The 27,721-nt window shown below is 55.3% G+C and overlaps 2 protein-coding genes across 3 annotated transcripts in view; one reads left to right on the top strand and one right to left on the bottom strand.

Annotated features, from left to right (window-relative positions):
• The window catches only part of COPS3 (COP9 signalosome subunit 3), an 89,304-nt gene that overhangs the window by 11,444 nt on the left and 50,139 nt on the right, over positions 1-27,721 (bottom strand). The window contains exon 1 of one of the 2 annotated variants that reach the window (XM_065850967.2): positions 159-360. The exons of the other annotated variant lie outside the window; for it this stretch is intronic. Coding sequence (XP_065707039.1) covers positions 159-213 — 55 coding nt within the window. The 5' untranslated portion in view covers positions 214-360. Of the gene's footprint in view, positions 1-158; positions 361-27,721 lie in introns of those variants that run through there. 2 annotated transcript variants of the gene reach the window in all.
• Positions 2,320-9,652, top strand: NT5M (5',3'-nucleotidase, mitochondrial). The gene is made up of 5 exons (XM_065851109.2): positions 2,320-2,981; positions 5,295-5,395; positions 5,836-5,896; positions 6,304-6,418; positions 6,571-9,652. Exons 1-5 carry the CDS (start codon positions 2,718-2,720, stop codon positions 6,726-6,728), a joined length of 699 nt encoding a protein of 232 aa, XP_065707181.2. The 5' UTR covers positions 2,320-2,717; the 3' UTR covers positions 6,729-9,652.

Raw genomic sequence — 27,721 nt, 5'->3', positions numbered from 1 at the left:
AACCGTGAGGGCAGCGCCAGGCCCCGGCCCGCCCTCCCCGACCGCGCGGGGCCTGGCGAGCTCCGCCGGCCGCCGCCCGCTCTCCTCAGGCCCCGCGGAGCTCCGCGCCGCCACCCCGGGCTCGCACGCGGCTCTTCCCACCCCCTCCCCGCGGTCACCTTGGGCCGAGAGCTGCCGGACGCTGTTGACGAACTGCTCCAGGGCCGACGCCATCTTGGCGGCTGGCGGCGGGGCCGCGCGCTGCGGGCGGGGCGGCGGCGGGAGGAGGAGGAGGCGGAGGCGGAGGAAGGGGGGGGGGCGGCGCGGGCCGGGAGCGGCGGGGGGAAGCGGGAAGGAGCCACCGCTACGGGCGCCGCCGCCGCCAGCCAATCAGGCGCCGGCAGCGTGAGGCCGCGCGACGCCCGCCGCCGTGCGCCACTTCCGCCGCCCCGCCGGCTCTCGCGAGAAGCGCGGTCGCTATGGCAACCGCCGCCTTCTCTCCGCGTCAAGCGCGAGGGAGGCCCCGCTCGGCGCGAGAAGCCGTGACTCAGCAGGGCCGGGGGGGCGGGGCTGGTGACGTCAGGACTGCGTCATCCCGCTGGCCCGTGTGGCAGTGTGAGGGGCGGTGGCTGCTCGGACAGCTCGGCCTAATATCAGGGAGCAAGGTTTGTGTTAATTCGGTTTATACAAATGGAATCGTGATTTCCGTCCCTGCAGGAGCTGAGGTAACGCAGCCCTGAGCGGCTGCGGGCAGGGGATTTGTGCATCCTTCAATACACTGGAGTAAGGAAACCTTCCTGCCCGTCAGAGACGTGCTTAGAAACGGCAAGTTCTGTTGAAATCCTGTTCCTTGCAGTGGAATCACAGAATCATTTCGGTTGGAAAAGACCCTCAAGATCATCGAGTCCAACTGTTAACCCACCCTTGCACTACCCCATGTCCCTGAGAACCTCATGTCTGTCTGTGCAGCCCCTCCAGGGATGGTGACTCCACCACTGCAGCCTGTTCCAATGCCCCACAGCCCCTTCCGGGACTAAATTTTTCCTAATTTCCACGCAAAATGCCTCCAGTTGCAAGTGAAAGCAGAAAATTGAAACTTCACACATTGTCCCTCCTAACCTCACTGTTACATTTACCACCATGTGCTGCCTGGCTGCCCGTTCTGCTCCTTCATTCACACTGTGACCTCCCCAAATCTCCCATCTCCACAGCTCATTTGTCCTTTCTGTGAAACAAGGACGATATATTCTGCTAGAAAACATTTTGGAATCGAAAGATGAAATATTTTGGAACCACTAAAGCCATATTATTGCTGTCAATCAAAATATTTTCTTTCCTGGCTCAGCAGTTGCCTAAGCCTGTTAATCACACTCGAGGACTCCTCCTTTAGCAACTTTAATCCAAAGAGTGTTTTTTTGCCAGCATGATCTTTGGTCCTGTGTCAGAATATACCTCCAGGGCACGTTGTTTCTATGTCAATGCTTGTTTGGGGTCTGGATATTGTCTTTTAAGGATTCCTGTCAGAGTTGTGTCACATTGAGTGAAAACCTGGCCAGTGTGTCGTAGAATCACCGAATCATTTTGGTTGGAAAAAACCCTCAAGATCATCGAGTCCAACCACAACTCACCCCTGGCACTGCCCCATGTCCCTGAGAACCTCATCTCCGTCTGTCCAACCCTCCAGGGATGGTGACTCCAGCACTGCCCTGGGCAGCCTGTTCCAATGCCCCACAGCCCTTTGGGGAAGAAATTGTTCTAAATATCCAACCTCAACCTCCCCTGGTGCAACTTGAGGCCATTTCCTCTGGTCCTGGCGCTTGTTCCTGGGGAGCAGAGCCCGACCCCCCTGGCTCCAAGCTCCTTTCAGGCAGTTCAGAGATCAGAAGGTCTCCCCTCAGCTCCTGTTCTCCAGCTGAACCCCCCAGGTCCCTCAGCCACTCCCATCACACTTGTGCTCCAAGACTTTATCATCTTCTCCCTCACAACTGGTAGAAACTGGTATATTTTATGCCAAGACTCAGCTGCAAAAATCACCATATCACGTATGTCCCCAAACCACGTACGTGTCCCCAAACCGCCTACATGTGTCCCCAAACACGCACCCACCGCCTGCTCCAGGGAGGGACGGGCATGGGGGCAGGTGATGCGGGGGGAGAGAAGGTCCGAGCCGGGGACTCCCCACCCCCGGGCTCGGCACCCAAGCCCCGCAGAGCCCCCGCTCCGGTGAAGCGGAGGGAGCGGGGCCGCGACAGCGGCTTAATGCAGGCAGGAGCCGCGGTGGAGCCGCCCGCCGCAGGGCGCTTGTGCCGCTTTAAGGCGGTGCCGCCGTTCCGGGCTCGGTCAGGCACCGGGAAGAGGAACTGGGCTTTGCGCTGCCGGGTCGGGGCGATCGCATGGCCGTGCCCCGGCCGGCCCCGGTTTCCCCTCCCGCTGCCGCCGCTTGCTCCGCGTTCGCTGCAAGGGAGGGATGGGGCGGGGAGTGGGAGGAGGCGCTGTGGGCGAGGACGGGCTTTTGCATCCTCACCGCACCCCCCCTGCAGCCCCTCTGCCCCCCATTGCATCCCCCCCGCACCCTCCTTGCAGCCCCGCTGCCCCTTATTGCATCCCCATTGCATCCCCCCGCTTCTTCCATCCGCTGCAGAGGGACGTGCTTGCCAGGGCCGCCTGCTTGAAATAAAGCCCCCCCACCTCGGGGAGCCCCCCCAATCCTCTTCGGCGAGCCCCCCTTTCCCCCAACCATGATTTTGCTGAGCAGCTTCTTGCACTTGCGGCCTCGGCGCTGCGGCCCCTTTGCAGGGCTGGGCAGGGGGCTGGTCCCCGCAGCGGGGTCCCGCAGGGCTCTGCGGGTGCTGGTGGACATGGACGGGGTGCTGGCTGACTTCGAGGGAGGCTTCCTCAAGAAGTTCAGGGCCAGGTACCCCGACAAGCCCTACATTGCCCTGGAGGACCGGAGGGGCTTCTGGGTGTCGGAGCAATACGGGCGCCTGGGACCTGAGCTGAGTGTGAGTCTATACGTCCCCCGGCTCCGCGCGTGGCTCTTCTTTGCGTTGTGCAGCTGGAGCTTCAGCCTTGTGGGACCCACTGGTCTTCCCAGCTTGTGGGTGCAGCACTGGGGAGGGCTGCGGGTGCTGGCCGAAGCTCCCACTGAAACATAGGTACAGGTCTGCTCGCAGGAGAGCTCCCAGCTGTGCTGCTTTTCCCAGAAATCCAGCGTTTTTCATGCACATCTGTCTCTTTTTTCCTGCATGCATAGACGAAGATAGATGAAAGGAGATCTTAGAGACCATCTGCTTGAAAACACCTCAAATTGCATAGCTGGGTTTTTCTAGGTCTGATTTGGCCAAGCTGCAGAAAGGGTTGTGACCATTGGAACAGGCTGCCCAGGGCAGTGCTGGAGTCACCATCCCTGGAGGGGTTGAACAGACGGAGATGAGGTTCTCAGGGACATGGGGCAGTGCCAGGGGTGGGGTAACGGGTGGACTGGATGATCTTGAGGGTCTCTTCCAGCCTAAATGATGCTATGATTGATACTCTTCCTGGATGGATTATTTACTTCCTCAATAGTAACCTGAGGGGTATGACGCAGCAGAGAAGTTGAGAGCAAACCACCCATTGATGCTTCAATTGAGGGCTTACTTAAAACGACCCCAAGCCCTCCCATGCCTGAAAATTACTTTATTCATTTTAATAGTTAGAGCCTAAAAGTAGAAGCTCTCTTTATGTTGTACTTTATCATTCAAAGAAGGGCCGAGCACTGCAGAAATGTGGTGTCTGCCTCTAGAAGTTTCTCACGTTGATGGGTTATCTGTGGTCTCGTCTCCAGTTGGCAGTTGTACTCATCGAAAGGTGTTACAAATAAAATTACTCTTGTTGTTAGTGGTAGGCTGTCCAGGGCAGTGGTGGAGTCACCATCCCTGGAGGGGTTTAAAAGGCATTTAGATGAGGTTCTTAAGGACACGGGTTAGTGCGAGGGTTAGGTTAGGTTATGGTTGGACTCTGATCCTGAGGGTCTCTTCCAACTGAAATGATTCTATGAGTGTGAATAAGGCCCCACTGGCAAAGTTCTAAAGAGCTTGATGAGCTGAAGGAATAGCGTGTCTTCTCTAGCTGGGATTGATGAAAGGGACGTGAAGGACACTGCTCATGCAGTAAGGCGAATGCTAAAAGTTTGGCAGGGGTAATGCATGATAACTTTTTTCTTTTTTTCTTGATCTTAACTACTCTGGATGTGTTAAATGAAGTGAGCTCATCTTGCTGTGATCACGTAAAACCACCAAAATCTTGTGCTGAACAAGTTGCCAAGCAGGTCTTTTCTTCCATACGAGCTTAGTTCTTCCCCCATCGAGCTTGATTGCAAAATGCTTTTTGACATAAGTGGAAGCAGAACAGCTACGGAAGTCCTTGATGTAAGAAAACACTTCAGCACCGTTTGAAGTGCTTTGCTGCATCAGGCTGGATTTCTGCGCGGCAATGCTGGGACGCGGCTCCTCCTGGGCCCATGCAGAGCTGCCAGGCTCTTCTCCTCCCCGAGGACCCAGTGTCTGGGCAAAATCATTACTTTTCTTGGTGTCTGACAGGCCGTTATCTGTTTGAGGAGTGCAGGGGATGCTGCTCTTTGGAGCGGGGCCGGACCTACCGCAGGCCCCTGGACTCTGCCTCCTCCCAAGGTTTTGCTCCCCATGTGCCGTCCCAATGCACCCCAGCTACTGACCTCCATGTTAAGTGTTTAAAACCCTTGCCAGATGCTCTGTTTGCCTGGTAGACCTTGCCTGGGCATCCCTGAGGAAGAGCATTTGCATTTAGCCTGACATGTAGTTCATCTTATAATATACTTTTTCCTATGAGAGCAGCCCGGCTGCTATTTTAAGTGATCTGATTGAGACAAATAGGCCAGGCAGCATCTGGAGCTGAACATCATCACATTACAGCAGGGCTGCCAGGCCATGTCAGCTGGATCTATGTGGAAGTGCCCCTCTGGATACAGACCAGAGAGGGGGTTGGTTCTGTTCTGGATATCTCAGTGTTTCACCTTGGAGGAACATGCTGCTCCCCCCATGTCTGGGGCCGCGCAGGCAAACCCAAGCCTGTTCCAGAGCATCTCCGATCTAAATGGGATGGGGTGGGTGTGGGTTAGCAGGTGGGGAACAGAGGAACCCACAGAAGCAATGTGGGTCAGTGGCAGGGGACCAGAGCCAGTGCTTCCCCCTTTCTCAGTGTCACCATCCTCTGTCCTAGCAAAGGGTGGGGAAGATGCACGTGCAGGGAGAAGTGTAGCCAGAAGCCCTGTGCAGTTACCACTCTCTTTCCTTTCCCAGGAGAAAGCCATCAGCATCTGGGAATCCAAGAACTTCTTCATTGAGCTGGACCCAATCCCCGGGGCTGTGGAAGCTGTGAAGCAAATGGCAAATTTGGCAGAGTGAGTAGGAACCTGCCCGTGGTATTGAGGAATGGAGCGGGGAGCAGCAGTGGCTTTGCAGGTTCTTACTCCTCTTGGCAGAAGCTGTGAATGCAACATCAGTGTTAAAAAAGCCAGGCATGAGAGGAAAGAGGAATTTGACTCTTGGAGCTGTCACCAAGAAAATCAGCCATGTTCAGCCCTGTGCTCCTGCCAAGGGTGACGAAAAGGAGAATGAGCTTGTGCTGCAGGTGTGGGATCCTGCGAGATGGCGGATTAATGTCTTAAATCGCCCTGGTTTGATCTGTGTGTGGTGAGGGATGTACTTTGGGCACCCGCCTGCCCAGGCACCCAGCAGGGTCTCGCAGGGACAGCCGCGTGCATCTCAGGGGGAAGCAGAGTCTGATCAGCGTGTTTGGCCATGCACTGATGCTCTGCCCCCATTTCTCTCCCCACGGCAGCACCGACGTGTTCATCTGCACAAGCCCGATCAAGAAGTACCGCTACTGCCCTTACGAGAAGGTGAGCAGGCCCGAATTCTGGCTCCCCGTCCCGTACCATGCTGCCTGACGAAAGCCAGCTGACCCCCATGTGCCTCCGGCTGTCTGGCTGTAAATCAGCAGCGACATTTTCCTGCTCCACTAATTCGGTTCCTAAGCATCTTCATGGAGCGGCAGCTCCACCGTCAACTGAGCTCTGCCATTTGCATGCACCAAGGCGCTTGGTCTTAATATTTCATCATCATGTCAGAAGCTGCTTGGCTTTAAAAGAACTCGTGCTCCAGCAGCATCCAAATTGCTCCCAGTAATTAGCTTATTAAGCGAGATGTCCTCCCTGCGTGGGGGCCAGGGCTCATGCTGGGGGCGCTGAACAACCCCTGCCCCGTCCATCAGCCTTCCCGCTCTCACCGCTCGCCCCTTGCCTTCCAGTACGCCTGGGTGGAGAAGCACTTCGGTCCCGAGTTTCTCGAGCAGATCGTTTTGACACGAGATAAGACGGTGGTTTCTGCTGACCTGCTCATAGACGACAGACCTGATATAACAGGTGAGGGAGGCGCGGGGTGGCAGGAGTGACCAGACGCAGCCCCAAGGGTAGTCGGCATCCAGGGGTGATTTGCACTGGTTTCTCCCTACTTGATTGGGCTCTCATTAGGGGTTTGTGTCTGCAAAGAGCCAGCCTCTCTCCTTGCTTTGCAGGGGCTGAGCAGAACCCCAGCTGGGAGCACGTGCTCTTCACGGCCTGCCACAACAAGCACCTGCAGCTGCAGCACCCCCACCGCAGGCTGCAGTCCTGGGCCGATGACTGGAAGGCCATTCTGGACAGCAAACGTCTCCCGCCCGGCCAGGCCACCTAAACACCAGCCTCCCACAGCCGCGTGGGGCTGTGGTCACCAGCTCACATCCCTGCGGAGTCCTGCTGAAGGCTGAAACCATGGACGGACAGACCGACGGACGCTGTGCCCTCAGCGTGTCACTGCCCCTGTCCGATGTGAGACGTGGCATGGACCTGCTCTCCATCCTCCTCTCTTTGTTATGGTTGGGCATCGCACAGGGTGACTCGGTGCATCCTCACAGGGTGTGGCACCAAGGGGCTGCCTTGGGGGACGCTCACCTCCCGGTGCGTGCCCAGGTCTGAGGAGAGGGGCAGCTGGAAGGGCAGAGGGTGCCAGCAGACGCTGCCCAGGCTCCCTGCACCAGCTCAGTTGCGCCGTTCCTTGCAGCTGAAACAACAGGACGGCTACACGCTTCCCTGCAGGAAGAGTCCCTGCAGCGGGACACGGGGACAGCAGCATTCCTCCCATGGATCTGGCCATAGAGAGAGAGCCCTGAGACACTGTCACACCTGAGATGGAGCCGTCCTCCAGCTTGCGGAGCAATCCCTGCTCCTTCGTTCCTGAGGAGCTGCCACAGCTTTAAAACTGGGACTTTAGAGCTGATAGAGAGGGGCTCTTCTCCCACTCGCCCATCGCTCGTGGGCTGCTCACCTGGGGCATCGCTGTGGCAGCGAGCAGGTGGTGGCAGTGCCAGCGCCAGCCCTTCCTGCAGCAGCTCATGGCTCCCCCTGCCAGCTGGTGATGGGACAGTGACTTCTTGGATTCCAAAGCCATGGAGGTCTCCACACACAGGGTGTGTGATCATAGCACCCATCTCCCTTCTCCTGGTAGTGTCTGACCTCAGCCTGCCAGGAAAGCTCGAGGTGTGTGTCTGCTGGGCACACAGCTCCCACGCAGAAGGTCCTGGGTGCTGCGTCCCACCGGGGTCACACGCTGGGACAGTCAATGCCACAGAACGTCCTGACCTCTTCGGTATGGAGCCACCTGGGAAGATGCCGCTGCATGGAAAAGGGGGCTGGTGGAGGAGCTACAGCATCGCTGGGGAGTGCATAAAGCAGAGACACCGTGGGCTGAGGGTCGTGTTTTCAGAGGATTGTCAGGTCCGCGTTCATGGATGCTGTTTTCAGCCCTCACGTACCACAAGGGAGGAAGCTGGGGGAACGTTGCGATTAAGGGCTGGGGAGCCCATCAGAGGTGCCCCTGAGGCTGTATCACGGGGTTAGTTTGTTCTGCAGCTCCACTGCTGTCCTGGCTCTGGATGTCTGGGAACGGAGTGCACCCCCAGCCCCGCTCCCCTCGTGCTGGGACCCCTGCGGTGAGGGGTTTGGCTGTGTGGCCAGTGTGAAGAGGCCATTGCATGTGCAGATGTCTGTGCCAGCTGCCACTACCGATGACGGGGCTGCTGGGCTCTGGGACCCGCCAGTGCTGCTGGGCACCTGACAGGGAGCGTTTGGACAAGAGGCAGCTTGAAGAGGGATGCTTTTTGCATAACTGTGCCCACAGCCTCTTCCTCCACTGCCTGGCTCGTTCCTGCCTCCCCAAGGCCGCACCAGCCTGGCCTTGAACTGCACCGACCCAGCTGGCACTGGTGGGAGCACCAGAAAGTGGTGCCCCAGGTGAAGCCCCGGGGACACGCCAGCTGCATCATGGCCGGTGTGCAAATGTGTCACTGCTGACGTGGCAGAGACCACGCGGCCCCCGCTCCCACCAGTCCCCACACCCTCCGGCATCCCACCGAGGGCTCCCGCTCTCCTGGCTGAGGGCTTGCTAGCTGTGGGAGTGAAATTCCCCACTGGAACACGTAGCCCCACGGACGGAGCCATGACCTGGCCGGGGTTAGCCACCCTGCACCGCTTGCTCACGCCTTTGGCTTGCTTCTCTCTCCTATGGGCGCCCGTCAGCAAAAAAATGTGTGAGCTCAAAGCCACATAGTCAACAAATGACCTGTTTCACAGCAGCAGCTGGACCCCGCCACGTCCGGGACCTGGAGGGGTTACTGAAATCGGCGCTTCCGAGTCTGTGCCTTCCCCAGCTGCTGCGGGGCCAGGGACGAAGCCCACGTTATCCTGGGTCTTTCTGAAAGCTGCCCTGTCTCTCGAGATGGGGTGATTGCATAAAGACAGCATGGATTGGCCCATGGCAGTGAGAGTTACATACCACAAGGATTTTTTAAATTGGTTTTTTCCTGTTTAAACCACTGTGTTCTCCGGGTGGTGGGTTTGGTTTGGGCGGTGAGTTTGGGAGGGGTGTTTGGAATGTGCAGCCACCTGAGATACAGCCTGTAAACCTTGGCCAGGGGTTTGCAGACAGGGAGCTGGGACAGCGCTTGAGCACCCTGGGCATCCACTGTGGCTGCTGAGCATCATGTACCCTCAGCTCTGCTGGAGCCTGCTGGCTACTGGCCCCCGTGTGCAGCCGTGGTGGCCTCATGGGGTCCGAGCTGTTTCTTTTTTCCCAGTGGCACCATTAGTTTCCCAAGCTCTGCGGAGCCTTCATGCTGCCCCTCCTCAAAACAAAACCAGAGCTGGCACATTGTTACAGCACCTGCCCAAACCAGCCATCTTTTCCCCCCAAAAATTGGGGCAAAGCCCAGGGATGTGGCTCTCTGGGGGCCAGTGGGTCTTTCCCCCTCGCTGGGATGTGTGATACGAGAGAGACCGTGTTGTTTCACGCCAAATATACTTGAAAGCAGAGCTGGAGTTTCTCATGCATGCGGCTCCGACTCGACGCACAGAAATCCATGCAGGTTGCTGGCCTGTTTGTTCCTGCCGAGCTGGGGACCGGGAGGCAGCTCTCCATCGCCCAACAGATCGGCCTTTTCAACGTTCAAGCCCTTCTGTGACCAGCCAAAATGCACAGAGCTTTTATTTTTAAGTGCATGTCTATAAAACCAAGGTCGACAGTGCAATAAACACTGGGTTTATTGTCATCCAGCTTCCTAGAAACAGAGTTTGGGTTTTGCAGTTTCCCACCCACAGCTCTGCCCTCTGCATGGGGTTGTTGGGGTTTGCCTGTGGGCTTGGGCAAGTCCCCATGTCCAAAAAGCCTGGAACCAGCCCCTGGCAGTGCCATTACCCTGTTAGACCGAGTCCCTGTGGGCAGAAATAAAGCTGAGGGGTGGGTTTAGGTAGTGGTGAGCTGCTTAAAGATGTTTTGTAATAAATAAAGTTGTAAAGTGTATCTCCTGTTGAGCCACAGAGCAGAAGCTATCAAAGGGCCTGGAGCTGTCATGGGCTGGCACTCCCTGGGGTTTTGTACCTCATCCATCACTGCATGTTGTTCCATGTCCGCTTGCATGTTGGAAGCAATGCCGGAGCCTGGCAGAACCGAGAAAATCCCCATTCTTGAGAAGAGATGCTCCAGTTGCCTGGCCTGGGCTTTCCATGCCCTGAGCACAGTAGCTGGCATCAGCACAGCACAGAGGGAACAAGCACTGATGCTGAGACAAATCGTGGGAATTGTGGTTTGTGGGGTTTTTTTGATTTTGTTTTTCTGCGAGTTCAGTGCAGCACAAACTCACTTCCACGTGCTGCCGTAAAGACAGCTTGATTTATCTCTTCCAGCTCAGAGAGCTGCATTAGATGCTTGCAAGCACTCAGAGGTTAAATTCGCACGGTCACTGGTGAGTCCCATCCTGCCACAGCTCAGCCGCTGCCTAGATGCTACAGCAAGGAGAAATGTGGTCCATGCCATAGCCTGTGCTGTGGTTTTCTGATGTGACTCCAGGACATGAGCAGGATCGCATCTGTGAGCTGGAGGTGCCAGGACACCCAGGAATGCCTGGCCAGGGCGGGAATCAGGGCAGTTTGGCTGTGAGCTCCGACAGCACAGCCCAGGCTGGGTGTGTGTGTCCCCAGACGCTGCTGTGGGGTCCACAACGCTGCCCCGGGTCTGGTTTGGGCAACGAGCACCACTCTGCCCCAGCCACTTCTCTTTACTCACCACCTTCATCTGGAGGCGCCAGCGCCCTGGAGCAGAGGCTGTTCTTTCCCTGGCACAGGGACAGAGACAGCAGGTTTGACACCAGTGATGGCACTGGGACCAGGGCCACGTGTTTCCCAGTAAAAGATGCAGCAAGGTGAAGGGACTACACCACGAACCACCAGAACACAGGTCTGAGGCTGCATCTGCTCCTCCACACTCCTGCATGCTTTTCTCTCCCTTGAAAAGCCTCAGGTTGCAGATATTGTGTATCTTCCAGGTGACAAGCACAGTTTCCGAGGCAGGCGGAGGTGGAGAGGAAAGGGAAGGAGGTGATGGTGACCTGGCCCTGGCTCTGAGCACAGGGGAGCACCCCGGGCTGGTGCTGGTGGGAGATTTTACACCTTTCCCATGGCCAGGGGCTGCTGGGTGAAGGTGGCCCTGGCCAGAACAGCACCATCGATCACGGAGGAAAGGATGCCAAAGGCAACACACCGTCTCTAAGGTGTAAGCACTGCCCTCAGCTGAGGGGCTGAATTTGGGCATTGCCCGAACTCACTGGAAAAGTTCTGGGAGCGATTTCAGGGACCTTTAGGGAATTCACCCCAAGAGCAGCCTGCGTCAGCCTGCTCCAAGCTGGACCACGCTTGCAGGACCCATCAGGAGAGGTTTAGATTAGATATTAGGAAAAAAATCTTCCCGGAAAGGGCTGTGGGGCATTGGAACAGGCTGCCCAGGGCAGTGTTGGAGTCACCATCCCTGGAGGGGTTTAAAAGGTGTTTAGATGAGATTCTTAGGGACATGGTTTAGTGCTAGAGTTTTTGCTGGGTTAGTGCTAGGTTAGGTTATGGTTGGACTCGATGACCTTGAGGGTCTCTTCCAGCTGAAATGATTCTAAATGATTCCAGGTTGGGAGCGGGCGATGTTCACGCCTGGATCCCTCGGAAGCTGACGCCACGTGAGCATTCATTAGCTCTTTCTCACGTTGGCTGATGCCCAGATAACTCCCAGGCGGTGTGAAGCCCGGCAAAGGGGGAGGGCGAGGGCTGCAGGGGCCAGCCCTGACGCAAGGGCAGCGGGTGGTGTGGGACGGAGCCAGGGCAGGGGATGAGTCACCCAAATACGCAGGACGGGAAGGAGCGGAGGCAGCGACGGCTCAGCCCATGGCAGCAGCCGGACGGGTTTTGCTTCTGCTGGGCCACTGTGCCTGGTTTTGGGAGAGGAGCAGGATGGTGACCCAGGACCACTGCTCAGGGCCAAGGTGCAGAGCCCAGCGCTGCCCGCGCTCCATGGGCTGGACAGCTGTGTCGATCAGGAGAAATATCCACTAGGGGGGACTGTGCGATCGCGTGTGGGAGCGATTGCAGCCGCAGAGCAGGATCTGGCTCATCCAACCCTCCTTCAGCCATCAAACATTCTGATTATCCCAGCCCAGGTTCCCAAAGCCCTCCGCATCCCTCCCGCCGGGCACTGCACCCAAGGGCACAGCTTGCCCGGAGCAGAGCGGGGGGTTGGGGGCACCGGGGAAGCGGTCGCAGCTGCAGGTGCTGGGAAAATGTGCTGGGGTGGCCCCAGCCAGCAGCTCAGCCCCCTCCCAGCCGCTCGCTCACTCCCCCCGCAGCGGGATGGGCAGAGAGTGAGACGGGCATGAAAAACTTGGGGGTCAGAAGAGGAACTGGGAGTCTATAGGGGTCTGTAGGTCTATATAGAAAACATCCCTGGAGAAAATCCTGCCTCCTCTTCCGTGGCTCCCTGCTCGGCTCTGCCCCTGTTGCCCCCAGGACCTCGCAGCTCTCGCAGGGCTGTCGCTGCTCATCCCGTCCCTGCCAGCCCCAAATCCCCTGAGGACCCAGGGCTGTTCCTTTGCTTCTTTGTCCTGCCCACCCCGAAGCCAGAGGCCATTGTGAGGGGCCAGAACCACGGGTGGTGAGGGCAGGAGGAACCAGGGTGCGTTCTGATGGTCTCTTCTCACCCGCCCCTTCTCCCCCAGTACCACGATATGGTTTCCCTCCTGGTAGGACTAACAGGCTTTGCTTCTCTATTTGTACATGAGGACTTAAGTAATGCAGTCCCCAGAGAGGAATAAAGCTGCCCTCTCCCCAGCAGTGCTGGGGAGGCCAGACCAGAGCCCATGGTGATGGGCTGTGTCAGCTTTCCTGTGTCCTTCAGGGCTCCACACACGTTAAGCCCGTCCTCCTGGCAAAACTCCTACAAACTGTTTATTTGTGACTGTGTTAACAAACACTCCTGTGGAACACATTGTGTTTAGACGTGAGCACGCCACCCTCTCCCTGCCTCCCCAGGGCTGAGCCTGTGGGCAATGCGGGGCTGGGGCTCACGGCCGTGCTTTCTGCTCATGCATCTTGTACAAACTGTTTTTTACCATGGGGAATGTGCTCCTGGGCTGGCTCCTGGGGACGGGGACCACTGCAGGTGGCAGCCACAGCTTGGCCAGACACAGCCTCTCACAAGCAATGCCCTGTTGGGATTCTTTGGCCCTTGCAATGGGGCTCCTTTATTCTCCACAAAACATACCAGCCTGCAAGGAAACACATCTGACTATAAACCTCGCCAGTCTGGCACCTCCTTGGTCCAAAATCAACCTCTAGGTTACCCATGAGTTTTCAGATTATGAAAACAGAGGCACAAAATATGTTATAGTTCCTTCACGTATGGTGCGGCTAGGAAAACAGGGCGGTGAGTGTCCCACTCGGCTCGGCACGGGTCAGCTCTGTGATGGGGTACCTGCTTTCGGGTGTTCATAAATAGAAATCACAAAAAGTCCACAAAAAGGACAAAGCTTCATTTCTGCTCTGCCTGGCACAGCCTCGGGGCGCAATGCTGGATACCAGCATCCCCCTCTCATTGGAACTCTATGCACGGGGCTTTTGCAGCAAAACTTGTTGGTTAAAAGTGTTTCAGAAACACCCAAAACTTTAGGGCTGCATATTCCCGAGCAGCCAGAAACCCCTTTCCACCTCTCCCCTCAGCTTTGCAGCCCCGGTGATGATCCAGCACCCACCCAGCCATAGGGACTCTGCTGTTTTCTGCGCTGCCCAGCTTTGCTATGTGTCTATGGGACACATCGAACGTGTCAGGAGCAGCACTTTTGGTACAGCACCTGCTTTCACCGTGCAGCATTGTTTCCCCAAACCCCAGGGGAGCAGCAGCAGCTCCACACGATCTGACCCCTGCCAGACCCAACCAGCCCCGTCCTGCTCAGGGGTGGTTGCTTCATCCCAAACTGGCTAATTCTTGCTGCTTTTTACTCTTCTTGCTTTTGAAGGAGGGAGGGGAGAACAACAGAGCCCTCAGGGTGAAGTTACCTTCTTAATTAACGAGGCTGAGAGCTTTGCAGATATTGCGTGGAAGGAGTGAAAAATAAGGAAAACTGGGCAAAACCGGAAAAGATTGGGTTCAATTGTCAGACCAATTAACCTAGATCCGCGTTCTCCCTCTGGATGAATAGCTCGTTATTATGTAATTGCTCAGGCCCAGCTCCTGATGGAGAGAAATTAAAATCAGACACTTAATGAGGCAACCTGGTGTGGAGAAGGGATGCGGGAGCTGCCTGGGGAAGCCATCCACAGTGCAAAAACAAGCGGGAGCCGGAGCTGTGCGGGGCAAACTTGAGCCTGAGCTTAGAGGATCTTGCTGAAATCAGCCTTATCTGGACCGTTTGCATTGTGCTGGACCCAAAGTGTGGCCAGGTTGGGGGATAATTTGGAAAGGCCCTGGAAATGGTGAGCGGGACGCCCTGGTTTAGCCAAGCACTTAAGCATAATTGCAATATAGCTGTGAGTCCAGCTCAGCTCAGCGAGGGATTTAAGCGAGATATGTGGTGCGCTCAGTCAGGGACAAAGTGACTCAGGAGCTCTTTTGTCTGGAGAAGAAATAAAATGTATTGTAAGCCCTGCTTGACTCTTTCCTTCATGCTCTGTGTTAGGACCCATCTGCCCAGAGAGGAGGAAAAATTCCATCATTACAGACTTTTGATTCTGTACCTAATATAAAAAGGCACTAATCCTAATAAATCAGCCTCAGAAAACCAGCCAGTGCCGTAGCTAAGCAGGCTTTTCCATCTGTAGGGCTGAGGGGTTCATATGGAGTGGGAAATTTAAATGCAATATTTGGGAAAGGGATGCAGGTTTCAATATTAGCTTAAGAGCAGACAAATGTTTTCCTGCTGCTGAAGTGGAAGAGGATCCCCTTGCGGGAGGGTTGGCCTTTCCCATCCTCCATGTTTTCAACTACGTCTTTTTCCTGCAAATTATCCATGGAAAGGGTTAAAGAGGAGCAAAAAAGCACCTGCAGCCACGTGCCCTCTTTGCTCAGCACCTTGCAATGTCTGTGTTTCCCCCAGGATTTTTGGGGGTGCAGCTCCTGTCTCCAGCTCATTCTGCCTTTAAACTTGTCTCCAGCCCCTTGGCTGAGCCCCCAGTCCTGACCCTCAATCTTTGTTGTGTGTGTTGCAGTGATGTCGCTTGCTGTGCAATACAAAGCAGGATATCTTTGAAGGAAAAAAGCACTAGATACCTTAAATTAAGCAGTTTTAGCTTATCCCAGTACCAGGCAGCCTCAGCTGCTGTGTCCAGTGCCCACACAGGGCCAGCACAGCCACCCACAGGGCTGAGCCCCAGGTACAACTTTAACCCACCTGACTTGCCCCAATCATTCTTGGCAGCTGCTTTAATTTTTGCTGATTGTCCTGAAAAGTCATCAAAACTGCCACAGAGACCAGCAAAGGGCGAGAGGAGCCCAAACAAACCCTCCATCCCTAGCTGGAAAACCCCAAAGGAACCAACAGCACAATGTGTTTTCAGGGAAACCACCATTGCTCTGGCTACACCACGTGTGTTTATTGACACAGAAAACAGCCGCCGCGTGTTTTCCAGCTCTGCGCCCCCGGGCACAACCCACAGCCACCAACACCCTTCAAAACATCCCTCTGCTGAGATGCTCGGCATCTGCCGCCCTCCGAGAGGGTCTGAAGGGCCTGTGTGTGCTTCATCTGATGCTGAAATGGGTTCAGGATTTTCCTATGATTGCCCCAGGATTAAATTAAAAAGGATTTAAGCAGATGGTCGGTTCTCTGCTCTTCGTAGCTGGCAAAATGGGAACCATATCGCTGAACTGTCTACCAGCACTAATTAATGTTTGTAAAGCGCTCTGCTCTGCAAACTGCTGCCTACGTGCTAAGTGCTATCATTAGTATTATTACTAAGCTATTTATGCCTGTTCCAGTGCTTTCTCTTCCTTGTCCCAAAGGGATTTTCCTCTTCCCTGTGCAGATGTACTGGGGCTGGGAAGAGGAATCAGCACTCCCAGGCTCTGGCTGGCTCTGGCCCAGGCTCAGATCCACAGTTTGCTGGCAAAACCCTCCAGTTGTGCCAGCAAAACCCTCCAGTTGTGCCAGCACCGCCGGGCTGGAGCCACCAGCTCCATGGTGAGGGCAGGAGCAGCCGGGGACTGGGAGGGTCTGCCCCGAGATGTGGTTCAGCATCATCATGCCCGACCACGGGTGAGTCTGTTTGTCTCGCTGCCTCTCCTGATTGCAAAACGGACGTGATGCTGCTTCCCTGCCTCCATCGTGTTCCCATGGGGAAAAGCTTTCTTGTGCTTGTCTGGGCTATTTTCATCCTTCTCTCTGTTGTTGCACAGTAAAGGGTTTTGCAAGAAAAGGGAGGGATCACTCATCCTTCCTAATGACCTACGAGGAGACCGATGCGCAGAGGAGGTTCAGTGATGGATGAGCTCAGCCGTGGTCTGTGACAGTTCCTTGTCCCCGTGCAATGCCTGGGCGGTGACATCTGCGGTCACTGGCACATGGGACAACGCACTCCCTGCAAATAACCGTCCTTGCAAGACTGTGTTGTCCAAAAGTGCAGGACGGCTTCTCGCTCTGGTGATGCCTTCATCAGAGAAGCAGCTCACAAGAAATCGTGGCTGCTGCCTCTGGAAAGCAGTGGGAAAGCAATAATCCATTTGTGGGTGCACGGAGCAGCCAATGCTCCCTACAGCCCGGGACAAAACTTCAGAGCACAAGGTCTTTACCCTGATCAATGTTTCCAAGACACTGCTTTGAAATCCTTTTCTCAATTCACCTCACCAGGCAGGACGTTCATGAACATCCCCATGACATCTTTTTGATAGCAGAACAGCTTTCATGGCTCAGTCGGGAAAGAAACTGCCCAAGACAAGAAACTGGGGCAGCACATGAGAGGGACAGACTGAAACAGAGAATGCACTGAGCCGGGTGCCCCATGTGCTCCAGGGACACCGCGGGCAGCATCCACATCGCTGCTAATTCGGGGTGATGAGGGCACCTTCACTGCAGTCATCTGCACAAACAGCAAAATAACTGGGCTGAGGACCGATGCTGTGCTTCAGATGAGAGGTTTAGGGCATGAATCATCCCTTTTTTTTCTTCCCATCACAAGTGCACGAGATGAGATGAGGTTCAGAATGCTGGATGTGGGATGCAGGCTCTGGCCAGGGCAGGAGCCGGCACAGATAACACCCACCCACTATTGCCCTGGGCCGGGGGGGCATTTGCCTTGCGGAGGTTGTTTGGGCCAAACAAAGAGGAGAAAAAAACAACCTCAACAAGCACGCCATCAACATTTTCTGCGAGGTTGGAATTATCCATGACTTCTGACCCAAGATTAAATCTAGTGTGTAACTGGTGATTATATATTGAGTCATATGAGCGGGCTAATCGCAGGAACCCCGTGTTCTCCAAAGAGCCTGCACCGCGCCGGGGCCGACTGCAAACCCTTCACGTTTTTCTAGCCGAAGCACCCTGCGGCTTTTGCATCATCCTTTTAATTCAACACTCACAAAGCGTTTTTTTTTGTCTGACCAGTATCTCAAGCCTAGAACTAAACAAACCCAGCCACGCTGTGAGCAGCCAGCCCAAGAAAACCAGATTTCCCATCAAGTTTTGCTGCTCGGTGGCTGCTCCGGTGTCTAGTAAAGGGCTGGGCTCACGCTGCAGTGTTTTTCTCAGCAGGAGCTGCCTCTCCTCTCCATCAGCAATTGTCCTGACTCATATAGAAATAACCTTTTGACTTCTACCTCTGTGTGTAATTTGGGTGAAAATGAGCACTGGAGCTGGAAAATATTAGCAGGGGGTGAGTGGCAGGTAAATGGGCTCTCCCAGAGAGCAAAGCTGCCTCGATACCCACTGGGAAGGCAGGAGAGCTTGGCACAGCCTGGCCCTGGCTCTCCCCAAACTCATTTTTTTCCTGTTTGCACCTCCCTCCCCTCTCCTTAAGGCTGTGGGAGGGTGAATTAATTCACCTTTCCCAGGGTAAGAGCCATAAAATGCTGTTATCAGCAACAGCAATCGGGTAATACTCCTGCAGGTACAATCTCATGGGTCACCAAGGTGTTTCCCAGCGCCAGTGACCGGGACAGTGCTGGTACAGCCCGTTGTGTTGGAGCCCTTTGCCTTCCCCAGCAGAACCAGCCTGGGAACCCGGGGAGGACCCAAAATGGGGCTGATGTGGGGTCTGCCCAGGTCCCTGAAAGGCTCCAGCGAGCGGGAAGTATGTTGGAAGAAGTTTGTATCGTGTAGGGGTCCCCACGGACCTGCACCCACCGGATCAGCAGTAGGGACCTGGCAGGAACGAGGGACCCAGGGATGTTCAGGGGGAGAGGGGAGAGTGGGACGAGGGTCCCACCACCCTGGGCATGGCTTGAGGCCACAGGCAGAGACACCTGGCTCTTTCCACAGGGTTAAATTGATGCTAAATCATCTCTTTCCTCCTGCAATAACTCACTGGCTGGTAGAAATCCAGCAGAAAGAGCGTGACCTCGGCATGGACTGGCCGTGTGTCTGGCCACACTGGGACAGAGCTGTTCAAGAGGCATTTCATCATCAAAAGCTCTCTGTCTGGAAGGCCAGCCACTGTCCCCAGCTGTCCCAGGAGGGATGCTGGTGACGCGGGAGGTGGTGGCCACCTCCATCCTGGGTTCAGAAGAGGGACAAACCTGTCCTGGTGGTTGCAGGACCCTCCTGAGATGCCCTGCTGGTCCTCAAGAGTCCCCCAGCCAGCACTGGTTTTGGTGTGATCCCACATGCCCCAGCACCCCAGGTGTCCCCCAACTCACGGCAGCCCCCAGTCCTGTGCACCCGATCTCACCATAGGGACCTTCCCATGTCCCCTTGTGTCCAATCCCATCCCCCTGGCAGGATGCCCAGCTCTTTGCTGGTCTGAACTGGTGCAGACACCAGTGCTGAGCTTTCACCTGCTCTCGGCCAAGGTGGTTCTGCATTGTTTTGCAGTGAAAATAAAGAAACAGCTGGAGGGGAAAATCCATGGTTAGTAAACAGAGCTGAGCAACTGCAGACCTCTCACCCAGGAGAGGAGGAGGGCAGGGAAAGCAGAGCTGCCTGGAGGCAGCCGGGGTTGGATTTCGACACCTTGCAGAAGACAAGATGCTTTTGTTTAGCGTTCAGGGCTCCAACTCTCCCTGTGCTGTTCCATGTACAGCGGTGGTGGCTGTCTGGTCTGGTCACGGAGCCCCATAATGATAAGGAGGAGCTGGGTGGGATGGGAGAGGTGGTGGCCAAGGGGTGAGGGACCATGGTTGGGGTTTGAGATCAGCTTTGGGGTTTGAGGTCGGCTCTGGGGACTTGCTTTGCCTTCCCCTCTCCCTGCTCCCCCTTGCAGCATCTGCAGAGGAGGGTGATGGTGCAGGGAGAAGAGGTGCCGGTGGGGTGTCCCCAAGCCCTGGTTACTTGGTAGCCCCTTATTTCCACAACTCTTCTGCTTTGCTTTATTGCTCAGCTGATTCCCCCAGGTCCAGTCCCACATCCAAACGCTGCTCACCCCGCTATACGTTGCCTTCAGGTCACCCAGTATCCCTTGCAGCAGTGCCAGCTCCTGCCACGTCCCTCCCGGATCAGGGGAGAGAGGTGCAAACCCCTGTCCTAGAGGCAAAAATTTGCATTTTAAAATCTTATTTCTGTTTTGTTTTGTTTTCCCAGGAGGGGGATGGGTGACTCTGAACATGTGCACCATCCTGTGGATGCCACCGCTGTCCCCAAGGGTTAATTGTCTGTCCCCAGGGCTTTGCCCTGCACAGCCAGGTAAGCTCATGCTTGGATGGTCCTGCTGTTGGGTCCCTTTGGTGCCGGGTGCACCATTTCCATCCCCCTCCACCTCCAGCAGAAATCACAGCAAGTTACAAATCCCGCCAGCCCTCAGGGACCCATCCCTGGGGAGGGCAACGGTTCAGCCCTGAGGCAGCAAAAAACAAAGATCATGTTTTTCACAGGAAAAATACAACCCATGGCACAAACAAGTGCCTGGTGCAGGGGGTGCTGGCACCACAGCACCTCGAGTGGCACCGATTCAGCCAGACTCATGCGGGGACAATTCGGGGTGCAAACCTTTGGCAGGGCAGATGTTTTCAACCAGAACTGGTCCCTGACCTGGCTCCTTCATGAACCCTTGTGCTGGCTCAAGGAAAAGGGACCGATCAGGGCAATGGGGATGTGGGGCAGGAACATGCAGCATTGGAGGGTTCAAGGCGGTGGTGGGTGTCACTGCGCTGTGGCCAAAGGGGACAGGGATGGAGCTGCCCCAGCGGGTCCCCACTCCTTCCCCAGCCCCTTTCCCAGCCAAACGATTTACAAACTCTCCCGTTCCCAGCCCTGTAGTGGCTTCTGGCCCATGGGACCTGTCCCCACCTTGTCTTGGCTGAGCTCTTGCCAGCAGAAGATTTGGGGAGATTTGGGGAGATTTTGGACCAAACACCACAGGACAAACAAACAGCCTCACACCGGCTTTCTGTGGCACAGGCAGTTGGGAACGGGCTTTGTTTTCCCTAGTGAACTCCTCAAGAAGATGATGAGAGCAAACGGCCTCAAGTTGCACCAGGGGAGGTTGAGGCTGGATCTCGGGAACAATTTCTTCCCAGGAAAGGCTGTGGGGCATTGGAACAGGCTGCCAAGGGCAGTGGTGGAGTCACCAAGCCTGGAGGGGTTGAACAGACATGGAGCTGAAGCTCTTAGGGACATGGGGTAGTGACAGGGGTGGGTTAACGGTTGGACTTGATGATTTTGAGAGTCTTTTCCAATCAAAATGATTCTATGATTCTACCATTCTAAGTCCCAACTGCTGAGATTACCTGAGAATCTTTCTTAAAAACGTGTTTCCTTGCCATGACTGCTGCTGCAAAAAGCCTGAGCCCGTGAACAGTGCCATGAATTTGTCACTCAACAAGATGAAATGGGTTCTTGGCACACAAGAGGGGCAGGTGACCCTACCGGTGAGTGCAGGTGCTCCCGGGAAGTTCTCGGGCACATCCCAGGGATTTGCTGGAAAGCTCTGGAGAAGCCTTTGCACCGGCAGCAATTGCTGTGTGTATTGACATGGCAGGGAACATGTAATTTCTCATCACTGCCCAGCTCCGCAATCTCTTGTACGGGAACCTGGCAGATTATTTCTCCGTCTGTGGGTGTGGGAGGTTGATAAGGAGTGGGGCCAGGAAGCAGAAAGTTGCTGAAATTTTTGTCCTTGGGGCTACTCCGGGTGACAAGGAGGTGCCAGGTCCCCACTGGCTATCGGAGGAATGTGGTGATTTGCCTTTTCTTCTAGAAACAGCCCTTTCCACACCAGAGGAAAGAAAACCCTGATCATCTGCTGCCTGCTTGCCTCGTGGTCAATATACCAAACAGCAAACTGGTGCCAGCCCTGTGCAGGGAAATGCTCCCCAAGGCGCCTTCCTAATTTTGGTGGTGCAAGGTCATATTGTCCCTAAGTCCTGTGACTTGAAGGTCTGCAGGTAAGGACCAGCCAACACTGCTCATGGCTGGATGAGGGGATCAACCCCATTTTTCCCCAGGCGATGGGCAGAAGCATGGCCTGGCTGCAAGTCACAGCCGCTCCCTGCCCTCCTGTCCCTAGCTGCATCATCACAGCCTTGTCCAGGGTCACTGGCCACGGGCTGCTTGATGGCCACGAGCTCAGTTTTAGGGGTGAGACAAGGTGGGGGCACCAGCATTCCTTGTATGCTGGTTTTCTAGTTCAGCGCCCCACACCATGGAGGGCAACAGTCACATTTGGCATCGAGTGGCAGCACAAACTCCCTGACCTCCCGGGGCTCACGTGAGCCACGTGAGAGCCGGTGGGGTTTCCAGCTGAAGGCTGTCCCTTTGCTGGAGCCGCTTGTCCCCGCCGGTGGCCCTGGGGAGCACCCCCAGCCAGCCAGGCTGCGGGAGAGGACGGGGAGAGCTTTGGGCTCTGCCGCCGAAGGACAAAATGGGAACAGAGCAAGGGTGCAGCGAGGCCGCCCTCTGTGTTTGGGGTGTTGGAGCGTGGTTTGTCCCCTCCCCGCCAGCCGCAGGAACAGCCCGAAGGTCCCGTTCCAGCTCCCGAACTGAAAACAAAAGTGCGTCTTGTTCCCGTCCTGTTTTCAAAGCCAGGAAGGTCGGGGCCGTGAGAGCCGTGCCAGGCTGGGCAGCACCGCCAGCCAGCACATGCGGGGACCAACGCGTCCCACGGCTCCCGGCCACCGGTGCTGGGCTGGGGAGAGCCGGGGGCCACCCCGAGTGACCGTGTTTGGAGAATCTTGCACCCACATTCATCCTCTCATTGCTTTTCCCTGCACCGTGCTAGAGGGAAGGGCGATGTGACAATGCCGCATCTGTGGGGGGCAACACTATGTAGCCCTTGTGCCCAGCATGGCCTTAGGACTCCCAAAGCCCTGCTGCAAAACCTCATCAGCTCCTAGTAGAATCATAGAATAGAATCATAGAATCATTTCGGCTTGAAGAGACCCTCAGGATCATCGAGTCCAACCATAACCTAAATCTAGCACTAACCCATGTCCCTAAGAACCTCTTCTAAATGCCTTTTAAACCACTCCAGGGATGGTGACTCCATCACTGCCCTGGGTAGCCTGTTCTGTGAGAAGATTTCCAAATCCACCTCCGCATCCCCCAGGCCCAAACAAAGCTTCGTTCTCGTTAGATGGGGCCATCGTTAGAGTCCTCCTGCTGGGATGAATCGGGGAGAAATGCAAAGGGTCCCTGTGGCAGGGACAGCGGCGTGGCGCTGCCATCGCCACGTCAGGCTCTGAATGATCCCCCTTGTCCCTGTGCTCAGCCCCCACATGTTCTGCTGCCCACCCAACAGAGATTATTAGCTGAGAAAATCGTTAGGCACAGGGCCAGGAGCTCAAGGGACACGCAAGCACCTCTGTCACTTGGAAATCAATTCCAGCCGTCTGCCTGAGACAAGTTTCCTCCAACCCGGCTCAAAGTGACAGCAGTTTCTCTCCATCGAGGAGGAAGAGGAGACAGTTGCTCTGCCTGACCCTGCAGGAATCACATAACCATTTAGATTGCAAAAAAGACCCTCAAGATCATTGAGTCCAACCATAATCTAACTCTACACTAAACCATGTCCCTAAGAACCTCATCTCCGCATCTGTTCAACCCCTCCAGGGATGGTGACTCCACCACTGCCCCGGGAAGCCTGTTCCAATGCCCGACGACCCTTAAGTATAGCTTTTGGGGACCCTGTGCTTGTTGTGCAGGGAGCAGCGTAACCAACGGCCACAACTCTCCCTCCAAGCACCCGATGTCCCCAAGGCAGCTTTGGCATTCTTGCTGACTCAAGCCAACAGGGTATTGACATTCACTTTGACCTTTCAAATAACAAGGATGTTCTGTCCTTCCCGGCCAAGTACAGCCTGGATACCCTGTGGGTGGATTATACTGTATATACAGTGCCAGTAAATACGGAGCTGGCAGAAGAGAAATGTGTTTGTGTGCTTGCAGGGTGGTGGGATCAGAGCGAGGAGCTGCTGCCAGCACCCGGTTTTCCTCCCGGATGCCCGAGCGGACACGGCACAGCAAGGGAGAAGGATGGGGACAGTGGCAGGAGAAATGCCAGCAGCTGGTTTGGTGAGGGGGGAGAATGGATCCTGCAAAACTGGGAGCAACAGCCCAGCCCTTGGGCGGCTGCTCCCTCACCACCAGCTCCGCAGGCTGCTCCCGGCTCCCCGCGTTTTCCGTCCTCCAGCTAATTACGCCTTTTGTTTTCAGAGAACATGAAGAACTGCAATTAAGAGACAACATGCAAAATCAGCCGCGAGGGCCCAGCTGGATCATGGGGACAGTGTCTTCCCTCCCAGCCCCCCCAAAACCCTCTCTGGGCAGTAGCAGAGGCTGTTTCAGTACAAAATGTATCTCAGCCCCCGAAGTTTGAGCTGATGCAAAAGGCAAAGCAATTCCCAAAGGTGTAACATATGGTCACCAATAGAATATGCTCGTGGTGCTAAATTATCATCTCTTGAGTGTGGCCTGTGCCATGGCACACACCAAATCCTGTGCCCCAGGCTGGCAGTGAGTGGGGTTCAGGCTCCATAGGGCTGCAGGGACCCGTCTCTGCCAAGCCTTCCTCTTGCAGCCCTGGGGAGCCAGAGTGGTTCCATGGACAGGGCTGGCTGTTCCCTGCCCGCTGCAGCCAGAGGGTTTGGGCAGAGGGCTCCATCCAAGGCTGTCCCAGCCCGGATCCGGCCACCCTGCAACCCCACGGCGCCAGGGAGACTGACAGCTTCATGCTCCCAGCCCAGATGCACCTCTTATCTCTCCCCTCTCTTGCCCTGACACATTTTTTGCTCCCTCTCCTTTCCCAGACAGCTCGTAGGACTCTTATCTCAAGCCCCGAATCACCCTTTCCCAAGGCAGGCTCAGCAGCATCCTCTGCAAACCCATTTCCAGGAGTTCGTGCATGACATTAGGGCCACAAGTGACAACCTGGCAGCAAAACCATTTTGCTTTACATCTTGATGCCACATTGATGTCCTCAAACCCCTTCCAGCAGCCAAGGCAGGGTATGGTGAATACAGCTTGGCCGCAGTCACAGGGAATAAGCAGCAGAGGACAGACCCCAATGCCTAGTGTTGCCTCCTTGCTGTTGGGCTGTGGTCATGCAACCTCCAGAGCAGGGGAGGGAAAAACAGGGTTTGAAAGCTTTGGGAAGAGTCCAGGGGGTTAATTTGAGATGTGCTGCTCTGAGAATGGGGTTTGCACTTGGCAGTCAGCTGCAGCCTCCTGGTTTGTGGAGAATAAATAAAAAGCAAATGAAGCGTGGAGCCCTGGGATGGGCTGGGAGCTGTGGGATGGGATGGGATGGGATGGGATGGGATGGGATGGGATGGGATGGGAGAGATGGGATGGAACAGGACGGGATGGGACAGATGGGATGGACAGCCTCTGCTGATGCTGCCCCAAACCCAACGTTTGTGAGCACGAGTGCAGCAGGGATCTCACAGCTGCTACTCAATACATCCTGCAGCGCCCAGCAATTACAGCAGCCATGCCAGGTGCAGACACGGTGCAGGGAGCGAAGCACCGTGCTCTCCGCTTGCTCAAATGGTCGCTCCTGCTGCCAAGCCAGCCTCGTGCACCCGAGCAGCATCGGCCACGGTCGGCCCTGCCCAGGAGGCGGTGGGTTCCTGGGTCTTGCAAAGGAGGAGGTAGAGGAGAAATCAATTCCCAGTCAGGAGTTTCTGCTGCACAGCTGGTTCATCCGCTCTGTCAGCCAGGGGGAGAGGGTGACATTCACTGCGGTCCCAGCCTGGGCCACTTGTCTCACCAGTATGGAGTGGGATCTGCTTGGTGCAATGGCGTGCGGGTGCTGCTTCATACCCTGCTGTCTGCAATGTCATCACTCAGAACGAGGGGGAACACCAGACTGAGAGCAACATGGCATGTTTGAGAACACACACAGCTTGTCACACCGAGCAGTGGCCATGCGCTGTGGTGGCAATTCCTTCCTGGCTTGCTTTCTAAGGGGAGGAGGTTTCTATCTGCTTATCTGCCAGCCCCCCCTGTAATTGCCTGGTTTGTGAACCTGTTAGCTGGTTTAAAACATTATAAAACTTAGCAAAGGGAAGAAGAAGGGGACCACAGGGTCTCTGCTTTGGGTGGCCGGATCCAGCCTGGTTCAGCCTTCCCCAGCCCAGAGAAGCCGCTTTCTGCCCCTGAAATAGCAACTCGGATGATTCTCTCAGCAGCTGGGGATGATGATGCAAAATGGTTGTTATCCAGCAGGAACAATTAGACTTATGGCAATTATCTTTGCAGTTGCTGAGAGATGCCGGAACGGGCCGGCCGGCAGCCAGTGCCTGGTGTAATTCCCGGGCGGCACAGACGCGATGCCCAGCTCTGCCAGGAACTGCCACCACCGGGGAGGAACAGCAAAACCCAGCAGGGGCATCTAAAGAGCCTCTGGCAGTGCCAGGAGGGACAGTTTTGCACAGGAGCAAGAGCAAGGACAGGAAAGCATTTATCTGAGAGCTAAACGCCCTCTCTAATGACGTTTGTTTGCATTCAGATCAATGATGAAATGGCTGAGCTGCGCTGGGTTTAGAAGACGGTGTTACTGACTGAAACGCTTTGCATGATGCTCTGGGGTCCCTTTCTGGCGTTGTGGGAGAAGCCACGCTGGGATCAGCTTTATTTGGAAGGTGGAAATGGGTCCAAGCCAGCTCCAGGCTGGATCAAGCCATGGGCACCCGATGGTCACTGAGCCAGGCAGCACCTACTGAGCTGGGCTTTAGGGCACATTTCTTTGGGGGAAAGAGTCAGACTTTTGGATGAGAAATGCACATGGGGTAAAGGCATGAAGGACCACTTCACGCATTTCTGAAGTCAGAACAACAAGGAGGGTTTTCCTTTTCCCCCTTGACATTATTTGAAAACCCTATTTTGACACTGCTAGAATGAAGCAAGCCCTAATCCCCACTTGCTGCTTGGAGTCAAAATGCAAAACCAATCTCAGCCCAATAAACAACTCCTCTTTGGATAAATCAGAGTGTGCCTGGGATGGCAAGAAAGCTTTTGGGCAGGATGGGGCACAGCGGAGCACCGGATCACCAGCCGATGCCCAAAGAGTGAGGGAATGGGAGCTGGAGGGATACAGGGAATCCGGTCCAGGAAAGCCCAGGCCATTTTCCATTGAAAACTTTATCTGAGGCAAACATGCCACCACATCCTGGCCAACAAAATTCCTAGGAAAGTTTAGCCACCTCGTCAGCAAAACCTCTCTGATAGGCTTTGTTTATTAGTGGCTAAACATTAAACCCTTGGCAAACAGGGCTCCTCAAGGCCAGGGACGCGTGACTGTGACAAGCCACCCTGCGGGCTACCGGCCCCCAAAATGGGCAAGAGCTGCCAGCACAGCCGAAAAGGAGGACAGGCTGCTCCGGGCAGGGGGACGGCAGCACCCGGGGGTCCACGTTTGGCTGCAGTTGCCAAAAAGAGCCCAGGATTGGGAGGCGGGAGGCTCCCCAAAACCCTGTTCTCACCATGGCCCTGCAGAAATGCACTTTTCTCCAGGTCAGGAGAAGGATTAAAAGTTTTCTTGCTGCAGACTCCTCCATCTCCCAGTGCCTTGATTCACAAAAGAGACGTGTCTCTCACCGCGCCAGCGCTGCCCCAGAAACCCAGTGCTCTGGCATATAAAACGGGATTCTTCAAGAACATCTGATTCATCCTGCAAAGCCCACGTAAAATTTGTCTGTTTTCAGTAATTAGGCCAATTATAGTGAAATGGTATTAGCAATTCAAAGGACAGGCTAAAATCTTAACCTGATGTCTTTTCAGTGGTGTCAAAACAAAGGTCGAAACAAAGCCCCTTCCCTCTCCTCCTGCGTTAAATAACCAAAGAGCAACATTTTGAAGTGCTCAAATATCAGGTAAGAGTGTTTCCTGCTGCACTTGAAGGGAACCTGACAAACACACAAACAAAGCCTGACCCACTTTAGCAGAATAAGAACGACACCAAGAAAGGGAGCAGGGACTTCAATGAAGTCTTTAATGCGGCCCCATTACAGGTCCCTGCTACATCCATCCAGATAAATTTATCTTGCTAAGTCTGTCCTGTGAATAGAGCAGGCTGTGAAATCTGCACTGTGCTCATATGTCGGGCAGCACAGCTCTGGGACCCACGGATCCATGAGCATGGGGATGCATGAGCACAGGGATGGACGAGCACAAGGATGCAGGCAGGGATGCATACACATAGACGGATGTACACACAGGGATGCTGACAGAGGGATGCAGGCAG

This window comes from Patagioenas fasciata, chromosome 15 (genome assembly GCF_037038585.1).
Source record: "Patagioenas fasciata isolate bPatFas1 chromosome 15, bPatFas1.hap1, whole genome shotgun sequence".
Classification (NCBI taxonomy): domain Eukaryota; kingdom Metazoa; phylum Chordata; class Aves; order Columbiformes; family Columbidae; genus Patagioenas; species Patagioenas fasciata.
Note: the sequence above shows the minus strand (reverse complement) of the source record. Positions and strands in the feature narration are given on the sequence as shown.